This window comes from Manis pentadactyla, chromosome 10 (assembly GCF_030020395.1).
Source record: "Manis pentadactyla isolate mManPen7 chromosome 10, mManPen7.hap1, whole genome shotgun sequence".
Taxonomy (NCBI): domain Eukaryota; kingdom Metazoa; phylum Chordata; class Mammalia; order Pholidota; family Manidae; genus Manis; species Manis pentadactyla.
Genome location: NC_080028.1, coordinates 78,438,980 through 78,461,297, shown reverse-complemented (window position 1 = coordinate 78,461,297; position 22,318 = coordinate 78,438,980). Strand labels below are relative to the sequence as shown.

The window sequence follows — 22,318 nt, the reverse complement described above, 5'->3', positions numbered from 1 at the left end:
CTCCGCGGAGCCTGGGGCCCCCGGGTGGTGCGCGATCCGGGTGATGAGACAGCGAGCCCCGGGTCGTCCTTCAGCCCTACGGGTGCATCTAGAATTCTGGTCTCAGCTTGCTGCTGTCTGTCTTCAACACTTGTTGATTTTGGATCTTGGTTTTCCACCTGTGGCGGTGCTATCAAGTTCCTTTTAAAACGTAAAAGAGTGAACTTTAAAGTCTATTAAGTAATAGCTGATCCTTTTATTTGGCAAAAGCGTACTAAAGGTGCATGGGAATGCTACAAATGCGGGAAATGTTTTAGTGGCTCTTCCTGTCAGCGAGGAAGATGGGCTGGCCTGAATGGAGACTAACATCTTTTAAGGATAGTTAATTATATAAAATAATACACACTAGCACCCATTTCATTAACTCCTCGACTTGATTTTTATTCAGTATACGTTATTCAGTACATAGTGCACGCCTCTCTCTCTGCGAGGCTTTCTGGGAAAATCGTATCAAACTGCCTGCCCACTGGAAGCTTATGATCAGGAAATACAATTTTGCTTAATAGATGTGTCCAGTGTCTAAGAAAAAGTCGGATGGGGGCTTTACTTCACTGTAGATTTTTTATTGTAGTTTGCATTTCTACTACTTATGCATGTGTCAAGAAATGGGCCCTGGGGATGACAAGTTTACCTTTCTAGAGCTTGCTGCCTTGTGGGGAAGATATGTAAACAGTGAAGGTGGGGTCTTTAATGAGAACCAGGAGCCATGAGAGGTGAAAGAACTGTGCAGTCATCTCTTGTCTGGGAGAATCAAAAAGGGCCTTGAAGGAGGACTTCTCATGGCAAAGAGGCAGAGGACATTAATAATAATATAATAGCAAATATTTAAGCCCTTGGTATGTGTCAGGCACTGCTTGAAGTGTTTTATATGTATTAACTAAGTGGTTCTCAAACCAGCGGTGGTAGTGCCAGCCCTCCCCACCCTCTGGACCCCCAGAGTATTTGGGAGTTGGTGGGAGTTGTTTTAATTTTTGGGATAGTGGGGAATGTCATGATGAAAGACATTTAAACACCCAGTGACGCTTAGAATTCCTGCAGTGCTTGGGACAGTCCTGCACAATGAAGAAATGTCCCAGCTAAAATGGTAATAATGCCCCCTTTTAGCATGATTATCTAATTTAAACCTGACAGTAATCCTTAGAGGTAGGTGCAGTTATTTTTCCACCTTATGGTTGTAGCAGCTATGGCTGAGAGAAGTAAATTGCCCAGCATCATGTTGCTAACAAACGGGGTAGTCTGGATTTCCACCCGGACAGTTGGGTGCAGATCCCAGGCTCTGTATTCGATAGTATGTGGCTACCTCTGCAATTAAAGGGAGAGGGAACAACACGTTGCACAGACACATGGATATAAAAAGGCCTGTGCAGAGACAGGTGAGAAGTTCAGAGCTTCAGCAGAAGCATCAGTAAATATTAGTTACCAGTAGTATTATTATTGGAAGACCACACTTTGATGGGGGGAATCTTCTGCTGGAGATAAGGCAGAAAGGTAGACTGGGATCAAACCGTGAAAGTCTTTTTTGGCCATCCCACTGCGTTTGGATTTCATCTCTTAAGCAATGGAAGCCTTTGAAGGTTTGAAGCTTTATTTTTATGGAAGATGAGACAAGGGCTCAGGTCTGCAGTGAAGATAAATTATTGCAGAGGTACAAGCAGGAGATGTGGAGGGCCCCAAATTAGAGGACTGATTTGTTCATTCTTTCAGTCAACAGATATTTATAGGGCACAGACTGTTTTCCAGGTTCCAGAGATACAGTGCTGTGTAAGACTCAGTCTTAAGTTTTAGAGGTTGGTAGAGGCCAGAACATGCAGGGATTTTAATGTCACTTTAAAGAGTTTGGATTTGACTTAAAATGAGCATAATGGAAAGTATTGGAGGATTTTTAAGTAGGGGAGTGACATGGTTTGATATGTCCCCATTCAGGAGGCTACTGTCCTCACAGTGGCTTCAGCTAGGGTTATGGCAGTGGATATGGTGAGAAATGAGTAGATTTAAGATATTTTTATGAGTAAGATGATGGATTGGAATGAAAGATGAGATGGGGAGAAAATCAAGAATGATGCAGATTCTTGAACTAAGCCCCTTGGATGGAGGTGCCAAATGTACAGTAATGTTTGAGAGGATTTGTTGCTGAGATTCTACAGTTAACAATTTACTGTTCTTGCTTTATTATACATCTGTCCACTTATCCCTCCCTCCATCTATCCATTCATCTTATTTTTTGACTTATTTTAAAGTAAGTTGCAGACATTAGTACACTTTCCCCCTAACATTTCAGTTAAAACCCTAAACATTGTAGAGTTTGATACTTGTTTACAGCTCTTTTTTTACTAGATAGAAGTTACATAAGGTGAAATGGGATCTTACCTGTGATTTGGATGAGTTTTGACAAATGTATGCAGCTAGTATAACTCAAACCTCTATCAAGATACAGAATATTGCCATCATCCAGGAAAGTGTCCCCAGCTCCTTTGTAATGAAATCTGACCATTACCGTCCTAGAGGCAACCACTGCAAGTGATAGCTTTAAAATGGATTCAAGAGTGCACTAAATTTTGGGGAGCTCTGGAGAGGGAAAATGAGATACACAGGGAACAGCAGGACCTGCAGAGTGACTCTGGTGTTATGGGTGGGAGACCAGGCTGGGGCCTTAACAGCACTGCTGGAAGACAGTGAAGCCCCTGTGCATGGAAGAAATCTTTGTGTGTTCTTTGTTTCCTTAATCTTAGAACTTCACCTTCCTGAAGTACATGTCACAGACATTAAGGTTCCATTCATTGCACTGGTGGAGCTGAAGACTGGACCTCTTTGATTCCCCAGTGAATTGCTCTTTAAAGGGTTGCAAGGTTATGCTGTTAACTCTCCCAATTCCGCATAACATATCATGGTTTGTGAAGATGTTCAAATTTTATTCTATACTTAGGATATCTTTTTTAAAAATTCAGATTTCTTGCATCACTAGATCTACTAGACTCAATAAATGAGAAACCCCCATTTGGGTTGATGGTCAGGCTGATGGTTCAAAGAGGTCCAGAGTCTTCTGCTTTACCAGAGCACTGACTAGAACCGTAAGTCTTCAACATGTACTTCAGGAAGGTAACGTTCTAAGATTAAGAAGACAAAGAACACACCTGCATTTTAACTCACTCCAGCTGGTGCTGGTGGTTGGCCAACTTTATTTTGAAAAGACCACAGAAACAGATGTTGGGACCAGACTTACGTAAGGCTTGGTTTCAGCTCTGTGAAATCTTGGGTAGGTTACTCAATCTCTTTGAGCCTCAGTTTTCTAATTTCTAAGAGGTGGCTGCTAATGATTACTATGGACATTAAGTCAAATATTGTATGTAAAAGCGCCTAGCACATAGCTGGCATTCACACCATTTTTCTGCCTCACAAAGGGAGTTACAGTCTAACTCAGTGGGGGAACACTGTTGATGATGGGTCGGGTTGATGGTTATTCCTTGTTAATTCACATGGTTCTCACCCATCCCTCTGGAGGACATGGCCCTGGAAGAGGCTGCCCCACCTCATACTCCACTTGCCACAGGCTCAAGAAACCGTGTGGCTGGTAGTACTGTGGGGGAGATTTCCTTCCTGTCATCTGATGTGTTCACATTGTTCATGGTGACTGGTCTGATTGTTCATCTTTTTTTCTTGGGTTCTTGCTACAGAAACAAGTCACCAGGCTCTTCAGAACATGCCCAAAGTGCTCCGTGACGTCGAAGCTCTTAAACAGGAGGCATCTTTTCTGAAAGAACAAATGATTCTTGTCAAGGAAGACATTAAAAAATTTGAACAGAACACATCTCAGTCAATGCAGGTATTTTGGCTACTGGCCTAAATGTTGATGCTTGTATTTGGAAAGGTGTTTACTCTCAGAGCGGGAGGCTGACTCTAACCAAAATTCTACCCAGCACTTGAATACCCTTTGCTTGGTTCCCTTAGTTTAGGCATCTCATTTCAGCACCCGTTGAACAATTTAGTCACGTGATTGATGTGGTAAGGGGGACAGAAGCTCCATAAGGACAGAAGCTTGCTACATGGTGCTTAGGTTTCAAATCACTGGTGGGAGGTAGAGAAAAAGGAGCTGCCGTGTGCTTAGCTTGGGATCTCTTTTCTCTTTTAGGTGTTGGTGGAAATTGACCAGGTGAAGTCCAGAATGCAGCTTGCTGCAGAGTCACTTCAAGAAGCTGACAAGTGGAGCACCCTGAGTGCAGATATTGAGGAGACATTTAAGACTCAAGTAGGTTTCTTGTTTAGGGGATGTTCTGCTGTCTGGTTAGGCAGGAACTTGAGGTTTAGAGAAACAAATGCCAGAACCATTTACTCGAAACCATAAGGGATAGTAAAAATTGTGGAAACCTTCAGGCTGAGGTAGGGGAGATCTGAAATTGCTGTATTTCCACCTTCTTAAGTTTGCACTCTGTGCTTGACTGGAGCCTTTAGCCACAGAGAGCATTCAGGAGAAGCCTCAATAAGAAAGGCAGAGAAAATGGAATAAATGAGAACATCGGACATGGGTCATACATTGTGGGACCTTGGTTAGTTATTTAATTGTACCTGGCTCCAGGGGAAGATGACAATACTTTTGATACCTGGCTGTAGGGATGAAGTGAGATGATGTCTTTTTTTGTTAATTGAGGTATAGTTGATATACAGTATTATATTTCTGGTGTACACAGCATAGTGATTTGACAGTCATCTACATTATTAAATGCTCACACAGTATTTATAGTATTTATAGTATTTATTATACAGTAAGTATAGTTACTATCAACATACAAAGATATTACGAGATGTTTTATGAAAAGTTTTTTCAGTTGTGAAGCAAAATGAACTATCATCTCTTTTGCTAGTTTTAAAAACTCCTAAAAGTTTCTTTAAAAGTTATCAATATAATGTGGGAAAAAATGTAGTGAACAGGAATAAACATGTGAAAACAGTGAAAAATGTCTTTCTTTTAACCCTAACCCTCCCCTCCCAGCCCTCAATCCTCTAATTTCCTTCTAAATTCAAACCCTGTTATCAACTGTATGCCTGTTCTTCCAGAAACATACATATATAGGTTCCCTGCCCTTTTGTCCTACAAATGGTAGCACGTTGCAAACGCTGCTGTGCGTTGTTTTTTCACACAACAACCTGTTATTGTATGTCAGTTATCATTATCTTTAAGTACAGTAGAGCCACACTCATTCCCATTCTGTTTCAGAGCCCATCAGGGTGCTTGACAAGGTAATGGATCCAGGCTTCATAGATGTAAGCTGCAAATCTTACTGAGTCCCTGGCACATGTGTATGAGAGAGAATCTATTTAAATACGGTCTCTGGTTTTAATAGTAGTATACTACTAAAGTTAATCAGCTGAAAGTTCTAAATCTTGTTTTTCTCCTCCCAGCTATCCTGATATTCAGAACTAACTGCCCATGAGACCGAATGTATCCAGCTGAACTCCCCCTGGGCACTTCGAATACTGAATTCATTATTTCTGTCTAAAGCCACTCCCCACTTGTCCTTCCTATCTTAGTTAATGGTAGCATTTTTCCATTCAAGTGTCTAGGCTAGGAACCTCTGCAGTCCCTACCCACTCCCTCTCCACATCCTTCCCATCTTCCCCTTGAGGTGTCTGTCCTTTAGCCCCCTGCCACCTCTCTATTTGTGCTTTCTAGTCATAGTGCTCCTAGGCCTTTGCAGCAAACATCTGTCGGTCTCCTTGCCACCGAGTCCGTTCTGCCCTCAATTGATCTTCCACATGTGACCAGGGGACCTTGTAAAGCATTGATTGGCACATGTCATTTCCCTGTCCCTTCCCCACACGCCCCATTTTATCTTAACGATTCCCATTTTCTGCTGGATGAAATTCTAAGCCCACTACTAAGTTGTGCAGCCCATTTTCCACAGCAGGGCTCCATGCAGCCTTCCTTCTCAGTGTTTTCTCTGCTGCTGCCTCTGTGTGATTTCCAGCTTGTGGCTGCCCCAGATGTCATTTCCTGCCTTAGTTCTCTGCCTGTACTATCTTTCCTCTCCTTTGCTTACGGCAGAGTAACCCCTACTGCCCCTCAAGTCCAGCAGTGTCACCACCTCTCACAGCTCCCCCCTGCTGGCTCCACACCTCTTGTAGGCAAAATAAATCACCCCCTCACTTGTGTTCCTGCTTCTTCAGTTGTGTTGTGATCTTTCTGTCCCAGTACCTTGTGAGCTCAGGGGCTTCAATGTGACCTTCCTTGTCTTTGTGTCTCAGAGATCTAATGCAAGGTTTGCTATGTCATTGACACCTATTAGATGCTGAGATGAAGTACAGTTAGCACTACATTTTTAATTCTTTTTTTTTTTTTTTTTTGTAGATAATTATTTTTTATTGAAGGGTAGTTGACACACAGTATTACATTACATTAGTTTCAGGTGTACAACATAGTGATTCAACATTTATATACATGACAATTCTAGGTACCAGCTATCACCATACCAAGCTGTTACAATATCTTGACTATATTCCTTATGCTATACATTACATCCCGGTTACTTATTTATTTTACCATTGGAAGTGTGTACTTTTTTTTTTTTTTTTGTGAGGGCATCTCTCATATTTATTGATCAAATGGTTGTTAACAACAATAAAATTCTGTATAGGGGAGTCAATGCTCAATACACAATCATTAATCCACCCCAAGCCTAATTTTCATCAGTCTCCAATCTTCTGAGGCATAACAAACAAGTTCTTACATGGAGAACAAATTCTTACATAGTGAATAAGTTACATAGTGAACAGTACAAGGGCAGTCATCACAGAAACTTTCAGTTTTGCTCATGCATTATGAACTATAAACAGTCAGTTCAAATATGAATACTCATTTGATTTTTATACTTGATTTATATGTGGATACCACATTTCTCTCTTTATTATTATTATTTTTAATAAAATGCTGAAGTGGTAGATAGATACAAGATAAAGGTAGAAAACATAGTTTAGTGTTGTAAGGGAGCAAATGTAGATGATCAGGTGTGTGCCTGTAGACTATGTGTTAATCCAAGCTAGACAAGGGCAATAAAACATCCACGTATGCAGAAGATTTCTCTCAGAACAGGGGTGGTGAGGTTCTAAGCCTCACCTCTGTTGATCCCCAATTTCTCACCTGATGACCCCCCTGCGACTGTGCCTGTCTTAGGTTGTTCCTCCCTTGAGGAATCTTACCCGTCTCTGGCTAACCAGTCATCTTCCGGGGCCATACAGGGAAATGTAAAGTGAGAGAGAAGCCTTATTGTTTGAAATGGTTAGCTTTTTATTTCTTTGCATATTTATGCCCTGTAGCTTCTATGCCGAGCATTTGTCTTGAGGTATCTTTACCACTTGGAAGAATTATGATACTCGGTAAATTTGATATGAGGCACAAATTCTATTTAAGGGTTGTAATTAGGAAGGAAGAAGAAAAGCTATAGAAGTAGCAGGCAGAAGAAAACATGGGAAGATTGATTATTTCTTTGACATATCTTCTTGTAGAGTAACTTCAGCATGTATAGGTTTTAAGCTACTACTTAAATTGTGCACACACATTAACATAATAGGAGTATAGTTACATAACCAAAGCATATCTGTAATTACCAGCCATCTCCAGTGAAACCAAGAAAACCAGTTAGGCACCTTAGGCATTTGTGAAAACTTATCTATGATATGGTGGATATTGTCCAACCGAACTTGAACAGTCTGAGAGAAATCAGACAAATTAAAACAACCCATTCCTGGGGAATTTTCACATCCCTTATGTTCTTTTAACAGTAAATAGTCTGTAGTTGTAAGATTTTGGAGCGCTACAATTTGCACTTCTCCTAATTCTTGGTTGAGTTCCAACAGTATAGATCCAGTCAAATTTGTTGTTTTACTGTATGCACAGGCCAGCTTAGATATCTCCTTCATTCCCATGGCAAGTCCAGGAGCTGGTGGGATGAGTGCATCTACAGCTGTAGCAGTGCGTGGATCTTTGTTGGGGTTTTTTGATAATTCATTTTTTAAAATAGCATTTGTTTTTCTAATTATAAGCTGAAAGTCTCTGTGTCTTAGAAGACTTGTAAAGTTCAGGAAAATGCAAGGGGGAGAACAAATGATTCTGATTCCTATGCCCTACTAATGTGGTTTTTTATGTCTATAGGTATTTTTCTATGTATTTGTACTTACATATTTTGTACCTATGCATGTATTACAAATATATAGACATTCATATATATTCTAGTGTCTATGTGTTTTTTATCTTGTTTATTTTAATAGTAAATTGTAAGTATTTTGCTATGTGATAATACTTTTCAAAAGCATGATTTTGAATGGCTGTACAATATCCCACATGTCATTATGAGTGATCCATGATTTATATTTTATTTATTATTATGGAAGATTAAGGTTGCTTCCAGGTGTTTGCTATTACAACACTAAAATCACATTAGCAAATTATAATGCATTAATATCTCTGTGTCCCTCTGATTATTTCCTTAGGAGAAATTTCTAGAAGAGGAAATAGCAAGTCAGAAGATGTGATTATTTTTAAGGCTCTTGATGCATACTGCTGAATTGCCTTCCAGAAAGACAGTATACATTTATGAATCCAGACAGACTTTTTTCTTCACACCCTCACCAACAATAGCTATTATAATTTTCCAAAAGTTTTTCTAATTTTTTAGGAGGAAAATGGCACTTTCTTGTTTTAATTTGCATTTATTTGAGTACTAATAATATTGAACATAATATGTTTATGGGCCATTTTCTTATTTTATGAATTGCCTTTTCTTGTGTTTTGTCCATTCTTAATTGAAGGAGCTGAGGGGTCTTTGAAAATAAATATCCTCTATTCTGGTCTTCTTATAGGACATAGCTGTGATTTCTGCCAAGCTAACAGGTATGCAGAACAGCTTAACCATGCTTGTTGATACACTGGATTACACTGAAAAGTGTGTGCACTTGGAGGCATTGAAGAACAGGCTGGAGACCTTGGCCAGCACCCAGATTGTTGCAGCATTCACCTCTCAGTCTGTAGGTGAGTGCTGGCTGTTTCTCATTTCTGTGTATACCTCTTCACAAAGATAAGGCTTTCTGAGTCTTCAGTCTTCAGAATTAAATTATGTAGATGGAAGTAAATCTGTAAACTTTATAACGATTGCCTTTTTTTCAGTATTTTATATGAAAATTTTCAAACATACTGAAAAGTTGAAATAACTGTAGAAGTAACACACCATCTAGATCCTAGTATTAGCATTTTGCATTTTCCACATTTGTTTTATCCCGTATCTACTCATCTGTCCATTTCTACATCCATCCCTTTTATGTTTTTGATGTATTTCAAACTAACTTGTACACATCAGTACATTTCACTCCTAAACACTTTACCATTCATATCAGTAACTAGAGTTCAGTATTTGTTTATAATGCATTTTGTTTTAGGTGAAATGCACATTTAGGGAAATGTACAAATGTATCATTTGTTGAGTTTTGATCCTTACCAACTGTTATTTTTATTTCCTCTGACTACTAGTAGGACCAAATCATATTAATAGCGTTCCTAAGATTGTGTATTATTCTTGCAATTCAAGAACAAGCCCCACTTATTTGCAGGGTGTCTGTGTGTGTGTGTGTGTGTGTGTGTGTGTGTGTGTGTGTGTGTGTGTGTGTGTGAGAATGTACTATTGGATATTTGCTGATATTTTATTTGAAATTTTTTTATTGAGATACCATTAGCAAGTATCTTTGTCAGCTTTTGTTATCATGATTGTGTTGGCTTCACAAAAGTAATTGGGGAGATTTCATTCTTTCTTACTACTCTATTAGGATTTAAGTAACATTTTTATCAAATATTGCCATGGCTCCATTGAATGCTTCCTGTCTACAGTTCAATTTGGATTATTATGACCTCTGCCTTTTTTTTTGTCTGTATTTGCTTTAGTCTTTGTCCATTTCCTTTTCACCTTCAAACTTTCTGAGCTGTTTTATTTTTGACTTGTCTATTGGAGGTGGCATATGGTTGAATTTTGACTTTTTAACAGAAATTTTCAGTCTTGTATGTTTCTATTTTTATATTTTCTGCTTTGTGTTTCTGTTTCTTTTGACCACTATATTTTGCTACACATATATGTTTTCTTTGTGTTTTTTTCTCACAGATGATTTGGAAGAAATTTAACTTGATTTTAGCTTTTTTAGTGATTTATGACTTCAAATAATAAACTAAACTTCTTAATTTATCAACCTCAAAAGTGAAACAATATCTGACTCCCTTTGAATAGTGTATTTAAACTCCTCTTTCTGTCCCTATCCTTCCCTCTCCCCCTGCCACATTCTAGAATATTGTGTAGTCCAGAATTTTTATTACGGTATACTATCAAATTATTCATTTTTTTATCACATAGCTTTTCTCTCTAAAATTTTAGGCATTATAAGATTTTTTTGTGTTTTATATTTTACTTTTACATAACTGTTTTATAACCAATAATTGCCATGGCTATTTATGCTTAATATCATGTTTAAATGGATTCAATATACACTTCTGAACTTTCATCCCACATCTTCCCCATCTGTTAATTGTTCATTTTAAGGCTTCTCTTCATTAGCAAGATTGTTTCCAAGTAGATTATTTTTTCTCAGGAAGGGCATGGGTATTATATATATGTATCTATAGTATTTATATAGTAAAGAATGTCTTTCTATTGCTTTTACTTAGAGAAAACTACAATTCTTTTGGAATTCTTGGATCATGCTATTTTTCCTTCAGAATTCTAGAAACCTTGCTTCCTTGTCTTCTGCCAACTATATTCTGCTGATGAGTGTGAGACTAGCCTGCTTAGTTTTTCTGCTATAGGTAGTTGATTTCTTTTCCTTGAATAGTCAAAACAGAGGTTGGCAAACATTTTCTCTAAAAGGCCAGTTGGTAAATAATGGGCTTTGTGGGCCATATAGTTTCTATCACAAATACTTAACTGCAGTTGTCACATGGCAGCCCTTATGTAAATGAATGGGCTTCACTGTGTCCCAGTAAAACTTTATTACAAAAGCAGCTGGCAATTTGGCCTCCTAGCTCATAAGATTCTTTTACCTGGCAGTTTAGTTATTTCACTAGGTTATTTTTCAGTTTTGAAAATTTAAAACTTTTTCTGGAACATAGCACAAGCTCTTTTTATTGCTGATTCATATCTCTCTTCATTTCTAAAAAATTTCTTTAAAAATTTTTTCTGTTCCACTTGTTTTGTTTTCTGTCTCTGAGAACATCAGCCATCTCTCTGTGCACTGGCTCTCCTTTTCCTCTCCATGTATTTCATGTTCTGTCTGATCTACTTTGCCTATTTGTTAACTCTTCTCATAGTCTGTTTTTCAAAAGGTTGCCTTCCATTCACCAATAGCACTTTCTAAAGTATTCTGCTCTTTATTTTTCTAATTAATTTTTAATTTTTGTAATAGCATTATTTGCTTCCTAATTTATTTTCCTTAGCTCTCCCAGCCTGCCTTTATATCTCATTGTGATGCTTTGGGTCCTGTTAAAGAAAACATATATACCTTGTGTAATTTCCTTTAGAGTGTGAAGCAGTTGTAGCCTAAAACTTTCTTCTCTTCCCTAGGGTAAATCTTTGAAGTGCTCTCTCTTTTAAAATAAGTTTTTTTAAATTGTGGTAAAATACACATAACATAAAAATTTACCATTCTAACTGTTTTTAAGTATACAGTTCAGTGGCATTAAGTACATTCATATTGTTGTGCAGCCATCACCCCCTCCATTGCCAGAATGCTCTTCATCTTCCTCAGCTGAAATTCTATACTCATTAAACATTAACTGCCTGTTCCTTCTTCCCACTAGCTCCTGGCAGCCATCATTCCACTTTCTGTCTCTATGAATTTGACGATGCAGGTATTTCATACAAGTGAAATCACACAGTATTTGTCATTTTGTGATTACTTATTATACCTGGCATGTATCTTCAAGGTTCATCCATGTTGTAGCATGTGTCAGAATTCCCTTCCTTTTTAAGGCTGAGTAATATTCCATTTATGTATACCCCACCATTTGTTTACCCATTCACCCATCATTGGTCACTTGAGTTGTTTCCACCATTTGATTGTCATGAATAATGTTGCTGTGAACATGAGTGTACAAGTACTTGTTTGAGTCCCAGCTTTCAGTTCTTTTGGGTATATACCAAGAAGTAGAATTCCTGGATCATAAATCTACTTGTAATTTTTTGAGGCTCCATTATAATGTTTTCCATAGAAGTTACACCATTTCCCATGCCTACCAGCAATGTACAGGAATAACAATTTCTCCATATCCTTCCCAACACATGTTGTTCTGTTTTTTTTTGTACTAGCCATCCTAATGGGTGTGTAGTGGTATCTCATTGTGATTTTGATTTGCATTTCCATAATTAATGAAGTTGAATATATTTTCTATCTCACTGGTCATCTATATATCTTTGGAGAAATGTCTGTTCAAATCCTTTGCCCACTTTAAAATCAGGTTATTTGTTTTTTATTGTTGGGTTGTAGGAGTTCACTATGCTGGATATTAATCCTTGATTGGATATATGATTTTAAAATTTATATATATTTTTTTCCCATTCTGTGGGTTGTCTTCTCAGTTTATGCATCCTTTGATGCACAAGCTTTTTATTTTTATATAGTCCAGCTTTTCAGTTTTTCTTTTATTGCCTGTGCTTTTGGCATCATACTTAATAAACTATTGCCAAATCCAATGTCATGAGGATTTTCCCATTTTCTTATAAAGGTTTTATAGTTTTAGCTTTTACATTTAGGTCTTTGATCCATTTTAAATAAATTTTTGTATATGATGTAAGGTAAGAGTACAACTTCTCTGTTTGTATATGGATATCCAGTTTTCCCAGAACTCTTTGTTGAAAAGACTATTTTTCCCATTGAATGGTTTTGGCACTCTATTTGAAAGTCGTTTGACCATATATGTGAAGGCTTATTTCTGGTTCTCTCTTTTCTTCCATTCATCCTTATGTCTGTTCTTATGCCAGTACCACACTATTTTTATTACTGTATCTTTGTAGTAAGTTTGGAAATCGGGAAGTGTGAGACCACCAATGTCATCCATTTTCAAGATTGTTTTGGCTATTTGGGTCTCTTAAAATTCTATATGTCTTTTAGGATGGTTTTTTTTTTTTGGTTTCTTGGGGAAACACCACTGGGTTTTTGATCGGGATTGCATTGACCCTGTAGATTGCTGTGCATAGTATTATCATCTTAATATTAAATCTTCTAATGCATGAACATGGGATGTCTATTTATATGCATCTTCTTTAATTTTTTTGAGGAGTGTTTTGTTGTTTTCAGTGTAGGAGTCTTTCAGCTCGTTGGTTACATTTATTCCTAAGTATTTTGTTCTTTTTTTATGCAATTGTAAAGTGGAATTGTTTTCTTTTTTTAATTCTTTATTAAAGTATTATTGATATACCCTCTTACGAAGGTTTCACATGAAAAAACAATGTGGTTACTACATTTACCCATATTATCAAGTCCCCACCCATACCCCAATGCAATCACTGTCCATCAGTGTAGTAAGATGCCACAGATTCACTATTTGCCTTCTCTCTACTACTCTATTTTCCACGTGATCCCCCACACCATGTGTACTAAACATACTACCCCTCAATTCCCTTCTCCCTCCCTCCCCACACACCCTACCACGCCACTACCCTTTGGTAACCACTAGTTCCTTCTTGGAGTCTCTGAGTCTGCTGCTATTTTGTTCCTTCAGTTTTGTTTTGTTGTTATATTCCACAAATGAGGGAAATCATTTGGCACCTGTCTTTCTCTGCTGGCTTATTTCACTGAGCATAATGTCCTCCAGCTCCATCCATGTTGTTGCAAATGGTAGGATTTGTTTCTTCCTTATGGCTGAATAGTATTCCATTGTGTATATGTACCACATCTTCTTTATCCATTCATCTACTGATGGACACTTAGGTTGCTTCCATATCTTGGCTACTGTAAAAAGTGCTACAGTAAACAGGGGTTGAGATATCACCTCACACCAGTAAGGATCGCCACCATCCAAAAGACAAACAACAACAAATGTTGGCAAGGTTGTGGAGAAAGGGGAACCCTCCTACACTGCTGGTGGGAATGTAAATTAGTTCAACCATTGTGGAAAGCAATATGGAGGTTTCTCAAAAAGCTCAAAATAGAAATACCATTTGACCCAGAATTCCACTTCTAGGAATTTACCCTAAGAATGCAGCAGCCCAGTTTGAAAAAGACATATGCACCCTATGTTTATTGCAGCACTGTTTATAATAGTTAAGAAATGGAAGCAACCTAAATGTCCATCAGTACATGAACGGATAAAGAAGATGTGGTACATATACACAATGGAATATTATTCAGCCATAAGAAGAACACAAGTCCTACCCTTTGCAACAACATGGATCGAGCTAGAGGGTATTATGCTCAGTGAAATAAGCCAGGCGGAGAAAGACAAGTACCAAATGATTTCACTCATATGTCCCTTTCCCTTTGGTAACTGTTAGTCCATTCTTGGGTTCTTTGTTTCTGGTGTTCTTTTGTTCCTTCAGTTTTTTCTTTGTTTTTATACTCCACGTATGAGTGAAATCATTTGGTACTTGTCTTTCTCCACCTGGCTTATTTCACTGAGCATAATACCCTCTAGCTCGATCCATGTTGTTGCAAATGGTAGGATTTGTTTTCTTCTTATGGCTAAATAGTATTCCATTGTGTATATGCACCACATCTTCTTTATCTGTTCATGTACTGATGGACACTTAGGTTGCTTCCATTTCTTGGCTATTGTAAATACTGTTGCGATAAACATAGGGGTGCATATATCTTTTTCAAACAGGGCTGCTGCATTCTTAGGGTAAATTCCAAGAAGTGGAATTCTGGGTCAAATGGTATTTCTATTTTGAGATTTTTGAGGAACCTCCACACTGCTTTCCACAATGGTTGAACTAGTTTACATTCCCACCAGCATTGTAGGAGGGTTCCCCTTTCTCCACAACCTCGCCAACATTTGTTGTTGTTTGTCTTTTGGATGGTGGCGATCCTTACTGGTGTGAGGTGCTATCTCATTTTAATTTGCATTTCTCTGATGACTAGTGATGTGGAACATCTTTCCATGTGTATGTTAGCTATCTGAATTTCTTCTTTGGAGAACTGTCTGTTCAGCTCCTCTGCCCATATTTTAATTGGATTATTTGCTTTATGTTTGTTGGGGTGTGTGAGCTCTTTATATATTTTGGATGTCAACCCTTTATTGGATCTGTCATTTATGAATATATTCTCCCATACTGTAGGATACCTTTTTGTTCTATTGGTGGTGTCCTTTGCTGTACAGAAGCTTTTTAGCTTGATGTAGTCCCACTTGTTCATTTTTGCTTTTGTTTCCCTTGCCTGGGGAGATATGTTCATGGAGAAGTCGCTCATGTTCATGTCCAAGAGATTTTTGCCTATGTTTTTTTCTCAGAGTTTTATGATTTCATGGCTTACATTCTGGTCTTTGATCCATTTCGAGTTTACTTTTGTGAATGGGGTTAGACAATGATCCAGTTTCATTCTCTTACATGTAGCTGTCCAGTTTTGCAAACACCAGCTGTTGAAGAGGCTGTCATTTCCCCATTGTATGTCCATGGCTCCTTTATCATATATTAATTGACCATATATGCTTGGGTTAATGTCTGGAGTCTCTATTCTGTTCCACTGGTCTGTGGCTCTGTTCTTGTGCCAGTACCAAATTGTCTTGTTTACTTTGGCTTTGTAGTAGAACTTGAAGTTGGGGAGCGAGATGCCCCCCACTTTATTCTTCCTTCTCAGGATTGCTTTGGCTATTCAGGGTCTTTGGTCATTCCATATGAATTTTAGAACTATTTGTTCCAGTTCGCTGAAGAATGCTGTTGGTATTTTGATAGGGATTGCGTCTGTAGATTGCTTTAGGCAGGATGGCCATTTTGACTATATTAATTCTTCCTAGCCAGGAGCGTGGGATGAGTTTCCATTCGTTAGTGTCCTCTTTAATTTCTCTTCAGAGTGTCTTGTAGTTTTCAGGGTATAGGTCTTTCACTTCCTTAGTTAGGTTTATTCTTAGATATTTTATTCTTTTGATGCAATTGTGAATGGAATTGTTTTCCTGATTTCTCTTTCTGCTAGTTCATTGTTAGTGTATAAGAAAGCAACAGACTTCTGTGTATTAATTTTGTATCCTGCAACTTTGCTGTTTTCCGATATCAGTTCTGGTAGTTTTGGAGTGGAGTCTTTAGGGTTTTTTATGTACAATATCATGTCATCTGCAAATAGTGACAGTTTGACTTCTTCTTTACCAATCTGGATTCCTTGTATTTCTTTGTTTTGTCTGATTGCCATGGCTAGGACCTCCAGCACTATGTTGAATAACAGTGGGGAGATTGGGCATCCCTGTCTTGTTCCAGAACCCAGAGGAAAAGCTTTCAGCTTCTCGCTGTTCAGTATGATGTTGGCTGTGGGTTTATAGTATATGGCGTTTACTATGTGGAGGTACTTGCCCTCTATACCCATTTTGTTGATAGTTTTTATCATGAATGGATGTTGAACATTGTCAACTGCTTTTTCAGCATCTATGGAGATGATCATGTGATTTTTGTCTTTCTTTTGTTGATGTGGTGTATGATGTTAATGGATTTTTGAATGTTGTACCATCCTTGCATCCTGAGATGAATCCCACTTGGTTATGGTGTATGATCCTTTCGATGTAGTTTTGAATTTGGTTTGCTAATATTTTGTTGAGTATTTTTGCATCTATGTTCATCAGGGATATTGGTCTGTAATTTTCTTTTTTTTCTGGTGTCTTTACCTGGTTTTGGTATTAGGGTGATGCTGGCTTCATAGAATGAGTTGGGAAGTATTCTCTTCTGTTCTATTTTTTGGAAAACTTTAAGGAGAATGGGTATTATGTCTTCTCTGTATGTCTGATAAAATTCCACAGTAAATCCTTCTGGCCTGCGGGTTTTGCTCTTGGGTAGTTTTTTGATTACCACTTCAATTTCGTTGCTGGTAATTGGTCTGTTTAGATTTTCTGATTCTTCCTTGGTCAGTCTTGGAAGGTTGTATTTTTCTGGAAAGTTGTCCATTTCTTCTAGGTTTTCCAGCTTGTTAGCATATAGATTCTCATAGCATTCTCTAATGATTCTTTGTATTTCTGTGGAATCCATCGTGATTTTTCCTTTTTCATTTCTAATTCTGTTGATGTGTGTTGATTCTCTTTTTCTCTTAAAAAGTCTGGCTAAGGGTTTATCTATTTTGTTTATTTTCTCAAAGAACCAGCTCTTGGTTTCATTGATTTTTTTCTATTGTTTTATTTTTCTCAATTTTATGTATTTCTTCTCTGATCTTTATTAAGTCCCTCCTTCTGCTGACTTTGGGCCTCATTTGTTCTTCTTTTTCCAATTTCAATAATTGTGATGTTAGACTTTTCATTTGGGATTGTTCTTCCTTCTTTAAATAGTCCTGGATTGCTATATACTTTCCTCTTAGAACTGCTTTTGCTGCATCCCACAGAAGTTGGGACTTTGTACTATTGTTGTCATTTGTCTCCATATATTGCTTGATCTCTATTTTAATTTGGTCATTGATACATTGATTACTTAGGAGCATGTTGTTAAGCCTCCATGTGTTTGTGAACCTTTTTCTTTCTTTGTACAATTTATTTCTAGTTTTATACCTTTGTGGTCTGAGAAGTTGGTTGGTAGAATTTCAATCTTTTTGAATTTACTGAGGTTCTTTTTGTGGCCTATTATGTGGTCTATTCTGGAAGATGTTCCATGTGCACTTGAGAAGAATGTGTATCCTGCTGCTTTTGGGTGTAGAGTTCTGTTTGGTCCATCTATTCTAGCATGTTGTTCAGTGCCTCTATGTCCTTACTTATTTTCTGTCTGGTGGATCTATCTTTTGGAGTGAGTGGTGTGTTGAAGTCCCCTAAAATGAATGCATTGCATTCTATTTCCTCCTTTAATTCTGTTAGTATTTGTTTCACATATGTTTGTGCTCCTGTATTGGGTGTATATATGTTTATAATGGTTGTATCCTCTTGTTGGACTGATCACTTTATCATTATGTAATATCCTTCTTTATCTCTTGTTAGTTTCTTGTTTTGAAGTCTATTTTTTCTGATACTAGTACTGCAACACCTGCTTTTTTCTCCCTATTGTTTGTATGAAATATCTTTTTCCACCCCTTGACTTTAGTCCGTGTATGTCTTTAGGTTTGAGGTGAGTCTCTTGTAAGCAGCATATAGATGGGTCTTGCTTTTTTATCCATTCTGTTACTCTGTGTCTTTTGATTAGTGCATTCAGTCCATTTACATTTAGGGTGATTATTGAAAGATACATATTTATTGCCATTGCACGCTTTAGATTCGAGGTTACCAAAGGGTCAAGGGTAGGTTCTTTACTGTCTAACCGTCTAACTTGACTTGCTTATTAAGCTATTATATACACAGTCTGATGATTCTTTATTTCTCTCCCTTCTTATTCTTCCTCCTCCATTCTTTATATTTTAGGTGTTTTATTCTGTGCTCTTTTGTGTTTCTTTTGACTGCTTTTGTGAGTAGTTGATTTTTTTTTTTTGCCTTTAGTTAGTATTTGGTTGGTCTCCTTTCTTTGCTGTGATTTTATTTTCTCTGGTGACATCTATTTGGCCTTAGGAGTGCTCCCATCTAGAGCAGTCCCTTTAAAATACCCTGTAGAGGTGGTTTGTAGGAGGCAAATTCCCTCAACTTTTGCTTGTCTGGGAATTGTTTAATCCCTCCTTCATATTTAAATGATAATCATGCTGTATGCAGTATTCTTGGTTCAAGGCCCTTCTGTTTCATTGCATTAAATATATCATGCCATTCTCTTCTGGCCTGTAAGGTTTCTGTTGAGAAGTCTGATGATAGCCTGATGGGTTTTCCTTTATAGGTGATCTTTTTTCTCTCTCTGGCTGCCTTTAATACTCTGTCCTTGTCCTTGATCTTTGCCATTTAATTATTATGTGTCTTGGTGTTGTCCTCTTTGGGTCCCTTCTGTTGGGAGTTCTGTGTTCTTTCGTAGTCTTAGCAACTATATCCTCCCCCAGTTTGGGGAAGTTCTCAGCAATTATTTCTTCAAAGACACTTTCTATCCCTTTTTCTCACTCTTCTTCTGGTACCCATATAATGCAGATTTTGTTCCTTTTGGATTGGTCACACAGTTCTCTTAATATTCTTTCATTCCTGGAGATCCTTTTCTCTCTCTCTGCCTCAGCTTCTCTGTATTTCTGTTCTCTGATTTCTGTTCCATTAACAGTCTCTTGCACCTCATCCATTCTGCTTTTAAGTCCTTCCAGAGATTGTTTTATTTCTGTATCCTCCATCCTAACTTGATCCTTTAGCTCTTGCATATATCTCTGTAGGTCCATCAGCATGGTTATGACCTTTGTTTTGAGTTCTTTTTTATGAAGATTGATGAAATCTATCTCCCCAGGCTCCCTTTCAAGGGTTGTCTGGGGGAATCTGGACTTGATCAGATTCTTCTGCCTTTTCATGGCTATAGAGGTAGTCATGGGCAGTTGGCATGTGTGTTAGCTGGGAGAACAAAGTTTCTTCCTGTTTGCTGGTCGCCTTGCCCTCCTCGCTGCCTCTGCTGGTTACCCGCACCTGGGGAGCAGCTTCCGGTTATATTTCCTGAGCTGCTGTGGGCGGGGCAGCTGTCGGGGCAGCCCAGAGCCCTGCATGGAGTGGCAGGCCCACCAGGTATGCTCTGCTGTGAGAATGGCAACTCTCAGCGCCTTTTCCTGGTGTCCTCTGTCTCTGTGGGCCAGCAGGGCCTCTGAGTCTTGTCTGGGCAGCTGCGGAGGAGGCTCTGGGTGGCTGCTGTGGTCGTGGCCACTCTCAGACTGCTCCCCTGCTATGGCAGGGCCGCGCTGGAGTGGGAATGGGCTGGAGATTGTTTATTGCCGTGAGGGGCTTCAGAGCTGTGCTGCCACCCAGGGGGCTGGGGCACCTGGAGTTCCCCGGGATTCCCAGCTCCTAGGCTGAGTGTGCTGGGATGCTTCTGTCCAGCTGTGAAGTCCCTGTCCATTTAAACTTTCAAAAAGCACTCGCTTTTCTTTTGTCCCAGGGGCGCTGACTGTGGGGACCCGCTCGCAGATTTTACTGTTCAATTTCCCTAATATCCAGCACACCATGCAGTGTGTGTCTGCGCTCCCAGTGCGGATGGCTAGGGCTGGGTATTTAGCAGTCCTGGGATTCCACTCCCTTCCCACTCCAACTCCTCTCCTCCAGCCCGGGAGCTGGGGTGGGGGGGTGCGCTCGGGTCCCTCCGGGCCGCGGTTTGTATCTTACCCCCTTCGTGAAGCGCTGAGTTATTGCAGATGTAGATGTAGCCTGGCTGTTGTACTGTATCTTCTGCTTTCTCTTTTAGGAATAGTTGTATTTGTTGTATTTTCAAAAATATATATGGTTTTGGGAGGAGATTTCCACTGCCCTACTCACGCTGCCATCTTGGCTTCTCCCCTATATGTCTTCTTGAGTCTGAGAAGTTGTATTCTTTGGGTAAATTTCAAGGAGTGGGATTCCCTGGTCAAATGGTATTTCTATTTTTAGTTTTTTGAGGATCCTCCATATTGCTTTCCACAATGGTTGAACTAGCTTACTTTCCCACCAGCAGTGTAGGAGGGTTCCCCTTTCTCCACATCCTCACCAGCATTTGTTGTTCTTAATCTTTTCGATGCTGGCCATCCTTACTAGTGTGAGGTGATATCTCATTGTGGTTTTAATTTGCATTTCCCTGATGATTAGTGATGTGGAGCATCTTTTCATGTGTCTGTTGGCCTTCTGAATTTCTTCTTTGGCGAACTGTCTCTTCGTATCCTCTGCCCATTTGTTAATCAGGTTATTTACTTTTGGGGTGTTGAGGCGTGTAAGTTCTTTATGTTTTGGATGTTAACCCCTTGTTGGATATGTCATTTACAAATATATTCTCCCATACTGTAGGATGCCTTTTTGTTCTATTGATGGTGTCCTTTGCTGTACAGAAACTTTTTGGTTTGATGTAGTCCCATGAGTTTCATTTTTGCTTTTCTTTCCTTTTCTTAAGGAGATGAGTTCAGGAAGAAGTTGCTCATGCTTATATTCAGGAGATGTTTGCCTATGTTGTCTTCTAAGAGTTTTATGGCTTCATGAGGTACATTCAGGTCTTTAATCCATTTCGGGTTTACTTTTGGGTATGGCGTTAAACAATAATCTAGTTTCATTCTCTTGCATGTAGCTGTCCGGTTTTGCCAACATCAGTTGTTGAAGAGGCTGTCATTTCCCCATTGTATGTCCATGGCTCCTTTATCATTTATTAACTGACCATATATGGTTGGGTTTATATCAGGGCTCTCTAGTCTGTTCCATTGGTCTATGGGTCTGTTCTTGTTCCAGTACCAAATTGTCTTTGATTACTGTGGCTTGAAGTTGGGGAGCATAATTCCCTAGCTTTATTCTTCCTTCTGAGGATTACTTTGGCTATTCAGGGTCTTTTGTGGTTCCATATGAATTTTAGAACAGTTTTCTCTAGTTCTTTGAAGAATGCTATTGGTATTTTGATAGGAATTGCTTTGAATCTGTAGATTGCTTTAGGCAGGATGGCCATTTTGACAATATTAATTCTTCCTATCCATGAGCATGGGATGTGTTTCCATTTATTGGTAACTTCTTTGATTTCTCTCATGAGTGTCTTGTAGTTTTCAGGGCATAGGTCTTTCACTTCCTTGGTTAGATTTATTCCTAGGTATTTTATTCTTTTTGATGCAACTGCGAATGGAATTTTTTTCCTGATTTTTCTCTCTGCTAGTTCATTGTTAGTGTATAGGAATGCCACAGATTTCTGTGTATTAATTTTGTATCCTGCAATTTTGCTGAATTCAGATATTAGTTGTAGTAGTTTTGGAGTGGATTCCTTCGGGTTTTTGTGCACAATATCATGTCATCTGCAAACAGGGACAAGTTTAACTTCTTCCTTGCCAATCTGGATACCTTTTATTTCTTTTTTTTTTTTTTTTTTGTGAGGGCATCTCTCATATTTATTGATCAAATGGTTGTTAACGACAATAAAATTCTGTATAGGGGAGTCAATGCTCAATGCACAATCATTAATCCACCCCAAGCCTAATTTTCATCAGTCTCCAATCTTCTGAGGCATAACAAACAAGTTCTTACATGGAGAACAAATTCTTACATAATGAATAAGTTACATAGTGAACAGTACAAGGGCAGTCATCACAGAAACTTTCGGTTTTGCTCATGCAT

General features: G+C 38.6%; 1 protein-coding gene across 3 annotated transcripts in view; it reads left to right on the top strand.

Moving 5' to 3' along the window:
* The window catches only part of COG7 (component of oligomeric golgi complex 7), a 79,759-nt gene that overhangs the window by 389 nt on the left and 57,052 nt on the right, over positions 1-22,318 (top strand). For all 3 annotated transcript variants that reach the window (XM_036916946.2, XM_036916947.2, XM_036916945.2), the window contains exons 2-4: positions 3,711-3,859; positions 4,166-4,282; positions 8,887-9,055. In XM_036916946.2, the coding sequence (XP_036772841.2) occupies positions 3,711-3,859; positions 4,166-4,282; positions 8,887-9,055 (435 nt within the window). The remainder of the gene's footprint in view (positions 1-3,710; positions 3,860-4,165; positions 4,283-8,886; positions 9,056-22,318) is intronic.